The sequence below is a fragment of the Apostichopus japonicus genome, chromosome 2 (genome assembly GCF_037975245.1).
Source record: "Apostichopus japonicus isolate 1M-3 chromosome 2, ASM3797524v1, whole genome shotgun sequence".
In the NCBI taxonomy this organism is placed as follows: domain Eukaryota; kingdom Metazoa; phylum Echinodermata; class Holothuroidea; order Aspidochirotida; family Stichopodidae; genus Apostichopus; species Apostichopus japonicus.
The window spans coordinates 6,535,342-6,542,500 of record NC_092562.1 but is presented as its reverse complement, the minus strand read 5'-3'; the positions used below and the strand labels follow the sequence as shown (position 1 = coordinate 6,542,500).

General features: G+C 36.2%; 1 protein-coding gene across 1 annotated transcript; it reads left to right on the top strand.

Annotated features, from left to right (window-relative positions):
- Positions 1-351: 351 nt before the first annotated feature.
- Positions 352-6,413, top strand: LOC139976213 (uncharacterized). The gene is made up of 4 exons (XM_071984771.1): positions 352-852; positions 2,078-2,425; positions 2,942-3,053; positions 4,485-6,413. The coding sequence occupies exons 2-4, from the start codon at positions 2,271-2,273 to the stop codon at positions 4,593-4,595; spliced, it is 378 nt and encodes a 125-aa protein (XP_071840872.1). The 5' UTR covers positions 352-852; positions 2,078-2,270; the 3' UTR covers positions 4,596-6,413.
- The last annotated feature ends 746 nt before the right edge of the window (positions 6,414-7,159 follow it).

The window sequence follows — 7,159 nt, the reverse complement described above, 5'->3', positions numbered from 1 at the left end:
CCGATTCGTTTAATGTTCCATCAGACGGTTGAATTCTTGCTAATCGAGTCGCTTACGTTATCCGTCTGAACAAAAATAACATTTTAAACCGCAGTCTGACTAAACGTCACACGACACTCTTTCTTAGAATCCAAACGAAATTATAAAAGGGCGCCACTTTTTGTTTGGAAGTTCGAAGAAAAGTCATGAAGTCATCTGCTTATGAAATATATTTTTGTTGTCTACGTACATATCTACTGATTTTAATGAACAAGCTTGTCTATCTGCATCTTGACAGTCTATTAAAAGCTTCAGTGAGGATGTATAAAATGTCCATGTTCTCATTTGACCATACACCCACCCAGTTGGGACAATAGTTTCTGTACCGTACTTCAGAACACTCGTATAGTGTAAGTATGAGCAGTATGAATATCATGTATCCATCAGATAAAGGCTAGGAACTGTTTGTACTGTCAATACGAGTGCTTTGAAGCATGGTAGGACAGTTTAGAGAGGTATTAGCATTAGGAAATTGTCCCACCTGGTTGGGCCCTACTTGATTATTATGAATATTAATGAGTACCGTACTTCTAACACCAAGACCTCAAGTTTTTTTCATCTCTCAAGACAAGTTATAATGTGGCAAGTTGCATTGCCTCGAGAAGTACGGTATTGCATGATACTACATGACAAGTGACGTACACGTAGAAAGCTGTGACGTAACCATCGAATGGGCGTAACCAAGCATGGACCTCACTGTACTTGCGCAACTGGGGTATTATTTTTACGGCGGCTTCTTCGAACGATTGTACCGTGATCACACAACAGCGTAAAACAGTGTGCCTTATTGGTAAAAATCGCCCGATTTCTGTTGTAAGTAACCAAAATACTCATGCCGTATCATCTGAACTAAAATAGCTAACTTAAAGTGGCATAGGCCTAAAGTCGAAGATAATAGTACTGCCTGGCCTAGTACTACTGAGTACTCTAGTAGCCTACTAATACTTTTACTATAGTTAATATAGTAAAGGCTTCATAATTGACGAACCTTCAAATATTACTAGGCCTACTGCTAGATTGTACCATAGCATTGATACAGCAGGCAACCTAAACCTTTTTGCAGCGAAGCAGTTACATATTTCATGAGATTGAAATGTTGAATCCATTTCAGGGGCATATGCCACATGACGAACAAATTGTGTTTTCTTTAAAGCTTTTTCCACCTCCCCCCCCCCCCCCCCACTAATTTTGGCATTAATTCTAAAAGATATAGTTGATTTGGCCTTTGCTCCAGTTATTTCTGTTGAAATGCTAGCAGTACTAGATAGTACAATAGCTGATCACTTCTTACTTTTTAAGGAGTTATTCCCAGAGGAAAGGTTAAAGCCAAAGCAACACTACCTTTTGCATTATGCTGACCGGCCAATTAAAAGCAATCTGGTGTATGCGGTTTGAAGCAAAGCACCAAGAGCTGAAATCGTATGCCACTATTTCCAAGAATTTTAAAAATATTTGCTTAACAGTTGCAAGCAGAGTTCAAATGAAGCAGGCATGTTATCTGTTTGCTGAAAATTTCTTAAAGCCAGAACTTGAAATCAAAGTAGCTTCCAAAAATTGCTGCTTAGAAAAGGATATCACTCAATGGGTATCAATACAAGATATAAAGGTTGATGACTTTGAAATTTGTCAGTCTATTAAGATTAGTGGTGTTGACTATCAAGCATATGGCAGTTGTTATGAATGGAGACAACAAGAACGATTTGACATTGGTCTAATCAGGGTGTTGCTGGCAATAGGAGAAGATATGTGGTTAATTGTTGAAAAGTATGCAGTCCAACATATTCAAAAACTGGTACAAAGGAAAGGTTTGTGCTTTGTAGGAATAGAAGATCTGAAAGATTTTTATCCTTTAAGCATTTACAATGTTTTTGGCCAGTGTTTTGTGGTCCTAAAACATAGAATATGCTTGGAGTAAATCAAAGTAAAATCTGACTAGAGAAATTTGTTCAAGAATTGACTTTCTGCTGGTATTTCATGAGGTGTCAGTTTGCCAAGGTATATTTCAAAATTTGGTGTTTTATTTTGTTTCCCAAAACAGGTGTTGGAGCTAAAACTATCACCACTTTAACATCACCCACCACCATGAAAATTCTTGTTGAGTATGGTCATTCTAGGAAAGTAATTGAACTAGAAAATGAAGATACACTGTTCTCTGAGTCATTATACAATACTCTCTGCATAATGATGAGTGTTCCATTTTCATCAGAAGAAACATTTTTTCCAGTACTTTGATGAGGATTTTAAGTCATGGGTTGACCTTGAGCTTGGAACCAAAGTTTCCTAGATTGGCCAAAAGTATCACCTTACTGGGAAGATGCTACCTCAAGAGTGTCAAGAATGGTAATAAACATGACAAGATCAAAGAAATTCTACACAGGTGTGACAGGTAAGTCTTCAACTTTAATTTCAGTCAGTTTAAATCTCTACCAGTGTTCTAGACCTACTAGGAGGCTTGGGTGTTTAGCCTTATGCCCCCTTCAAAAGCTTTACGCTCCCAACGATCCCCACTCCAGTATGGACAGACTATTCCCCCACAGACCCCAAGAAATCGTTCAAAGGTAAATAAATAGGAATGCGTAATAGAGTGTTCTTTTGTGTTCATTTTTATCTTTTAAATCACAAACAGATCTAGTACCTTTCAAAAACCTATTATCCCTTATATAAAATATTAGTCCCCTAAGGGTGCAAAAATGTTTTTGTTTTGTTGCGATTGAGGAAATCCAAAACGTTTCAAACGCAAAGACCACATTTCTTTATTTCGTGGGCCGACCTGTTGCTCTGTTCATTGCGTGTACTTATGACATTTTTTACCCTTCTTAAAATCATGAATCGTGTATCAAACGTTAATCTATGCATGATGCAAACTATCATATTGTGTTCTTCACCATTGTTATTATTCCAGGAATATTAGAAGCTCTGAGGTAGACAGAAGAGAGGAACAGAATAAAGCAGGATTACAGTTGCTACCATTGCTGCTACGGGAAAATGAAGAAGACTTTGTTTCCTTCACAAATGTAAGATCAAAGTTTGAAAAGAATATTTGTGATCTTGGCATGTTTGGTATCACCTGTTTTCATGTTCTGAGTAAAATAGCATATCTTATGCAGGTGTAGATTCAGGGTGTGATTAATCATCCGAAGCCCCTTCCACCTTCACATGCTGATGAAAATGCTCAAAATTTCATTATCCTGATTATGATTATGAGTCAGTATCCAGGAAATTGCATATAAAATGGGCTTCTTTAGTTTCAAAATTCTGGCAGAAGACTCACAGGACATAGATAACAGGCAAGTCTTCGGTGCTCTTTTGGCCACCCACCACTTTCTACAGAACCTGCCTCTAACGTGTGTCATGTCAAGTGTCATGTCATGCTTGTAGTTATAGGTGAAATCAAGTATGATGCATTAATGGATGCAGAATTTAATTTACAGGTTCATTTTAGGGCATGTTTAGTCTTATTGCATTTAACAGTTTTCAACATGAAATCTTTGAAGTATCTCAAACCTAAGCATATAGGCTTTACGCCAGTGTCAACTTTGTGCATCTGATGATATGTATAGGGTACATGTACAGTGTTCTTTGTCAGCAGGGCTGAAAAAATATACCAGATTATACAAAAGTGTATATAACTTGAACACATGTACAGTATTGTAGTAGATGTCATTTGATCATTTGAGGTAACAATCTATCTTGTAGTGATGTTAGCTCAATATTACTCACTTAAGTGATCATCTTTATTTAATTATCTTATTTAGTTTATATTTAATATCCCAATGTATTGTGAATCTATTGATCGTTGAAGACTTCAACGCTGATTGGTGGAAAGCCCAGCTATGTTAATTTTGATTAGGCTGCCACTTGTTGTGCTGTTCCAGTGGTCTGCAGATGGTCTCTGCCACCTATTAAGAGCAGGCCTACTCAAATTGCCATTAGCAATTATCAAAGCAAAGCAAACTGAATCTTTACAGAAGGGATTTTGTCTCTCATCTTATTCCTTACAGCGAGATGAGTTAGCAAGTAATATTTATGAGATTTATGTTTTGCAACTGTAGCCAATGTGTTGCTCCTGTTGTTATCAAAGATTACAATATACTTATTGCATCCATTGTAGTCAACTCCTCAAGGACTTAAAGTGTTTGTGTGTAAATCATAACCTTTCTTGTGTATTCTTTATTAATAGTCTTCCAGCATGACAACAAGAACAACATCCCATTTTATGATTAAAGTTTAGTTGGTTGTATATATCATTACTATGGGTAAAACTTACCATAGAAGCACCAATGAGTCATATAGGGATGCGCACATATAGGGTATGGGTTAGGACAATTGTCCACGCATGGATCAAATGTAATGCACTGCAAAGAGAAAGACATGTCTTATCCTGTCATTATAAACCTGTTGCATTATGACATTTTGTATGTATGTATTGTTTTTATTCATTTCAGACTTCAAACGAATTTCAAAAGATTGCAGAGTCAGTGTCAACCCCAAAAATTCTAATCAGTGAAAGTACATGTGCCATTGCTGCTGAGTTCCAAAGTGGTCAAGGAAGGTGATTCTGTGGACAGTCTCATTCATCTCAGTAGTATGTTTTATTGTGTAAATATTGAATACCCGAGATCATGTAACTGTACATTTACATATGTACAAAAAGAGATTTTTGAAATCACTGACAACCAGGCGCGAAGCCAAGGGGGGGCGAACGGGGCAGCCGCCCCCCCCTCCTTGAGCATTTTTTTTTTTTTTAATGTTTTTATGATATCGCTAGTATATTCAAAAGAGAAATGCTAAGATGCAACTTCCATTCCTGGGAAGTGCCATATCCCGCGATCTGGGAGGCATTTTCAGCCAAAATTTTCCCAAGCGGTCTCACATGAACATGCAACATTAAGCAAATCCAGCACAGCTACTATACGATAGCAGGAAAGAGAATTAGCATGTAAAAGTGACTATACAAAAGCTTGGAAGCACAATCTAACTGCATGTTTTTCTTCAAAGAAAGTTTTTTTTAAAGTTTTGGAATTCTTTGCTAGGCCTGGTGTAGATTCAGCATTGTTCATTAGGTTGGGAGTGACTGATAAAAAAGTAATGCATTGAAAAATGAAATTTTAAAACATTTTTTGAGGGGGTGAGAGGGTAGCAAATTTGTATTTTGTTGAAATATATTCCTCCAGGGGAAAAGCCCTTTAATTGCAAAGTTATCATATAATGAACTGTGAGAAAAGAAAAAACTGTGGTCATTCATCAGGTTGCCCCCAGCTATTTGAAATAATATATGATAGAGATGTTGGATCACTAGGAAAATCGTTGCTTGTCGACTGACAGTACACATGGGATGCTATGTGGTGTTGCGATTAATTATTTCAAATAATGGTGACATATAATATTTGTATATATTTTTAAATTGTTATTGATTGCTTGTTCTTGATTCATATGACACTTGTTGTAAACACCTATTTTGTCTATGGGGAGAAGGTGTAAGCTTGGTTAAATTAGGAAAATTGTTGCGAGTAGACAGGTGGTATTTAAAAGGTTTTCGGTGGTATTGTCATTTTTTCAGCTTTTCATTTTGTTTATTAATTAAATAATGCTTAACATATAATCTTTGTGAATGTTTTAATTGTAATTGATTGTTTGTTCTTGCTTCAAATGATAGTGTTTGTTTATATGTAGCCTTGGGTAAATAAGAAAAAAATTGTTGGTTAGGCATGACGTGCTATTGTAGGTGTTTAGATGGGAGATTTGGTTGTAATAAGGTGACCTGATATGAATCAATGTTATATATCGAGAAGCTCTTTTGAATTCTTGATTGTATGGTCACCGCATCCTACACCGCATTTTGAGAGATTTTTCATGCTGTATTTTTATTTTATATAGTACTAGACGTAAATGTTTGTATATTATTAAATTGAAATTGATTTATCTCTTCTTATCTTTATAATTTGTAGTTGATTATGTTTAACTTGTTTGAATTCGTTTTTTTTTTCTTTATGGGTGAGGGGTGTAATGCTAACAGTCCCTTCATTCTGACACTGCCAAGGCATGAAATGATGTCATTAGAACGATTTTACTCAGTCATGTATATAAGATGGGTGTTAGAGCTAAAGGTGGTCGGAGTTAAAATAAGGACAAAAGTATTGGAGACCAATTTTGTCAGTTTCAAACTCACTCTCTAAGTTTCACTTGTAAAAGCAGCCCACCCTTTTCCACATATAGGTGCTTGTTTCATGTGTTGTTATCTTTAGTGATACATATACAATACTTAACTGTACATTTTTAAATTTTCATTGATTATCTTTGCATGGTATTATTTGTTGGGTTTTAATAAATATTTCTTACTTTAAAATCAAGTTTGAATCATTTTCAGTCTCACAGCTCTTACTATTCTTTGTTATTATTCTGTACATTAATCTTGAAAGGCAGAGAATTCCATCATATTCATAATTTTCCACGCAAATATATGTACTGTGTAAATAGTATTCTGAACAGATAATTGAAAGATGATCTCTAAATTCTATAATTAGGAAGACTAAAACTGAATCCGTTGAAGGTAACTCCAAAAGTGGTAATATTTCAGGAAACACTTGCGTTTTTAAGGAGAAAACACCGTTTACGGTTGCAGCAACTCGTGATGAAACACGCAAAACAGGATGAACGTTTTACCAAGATAAGGTTAACATCTCATGGATTAACCTGAGGAAACCCGACTTTTGGTTGCAGCAACTTAAAACCATTTTCAAGTAAACGTTTACGATTTTTATTTAAAGTGTACCGGATGAGGTGTAATTTGTTCGTTTTTGGAGACACCCCTACTTGGGTCCCTGCCCCCCCCCCAATGTTTTTTGCCCCTCACGTCCTAATGCAAAAATAAACTCCGTGTCGAGCACTACCAGATAAGATACACATTGCCCGTTTTTGCGACAAAAGGGTTTTTGACCTAAAAAACCTTGCAGTTTTGGTCAAAATTGGCTAAAAAATATACTCGCCCAAACGACGTCACAGGGATTAATCGATTCCCAGGAGCCCGAATCCGCAGCTCCCAGGTCCATATCTGCTTCAGTTTAGTAGGTATGGGTCCCAAAGACCCCTGTAAACATACGTGTTCTAAATTCTATATTTA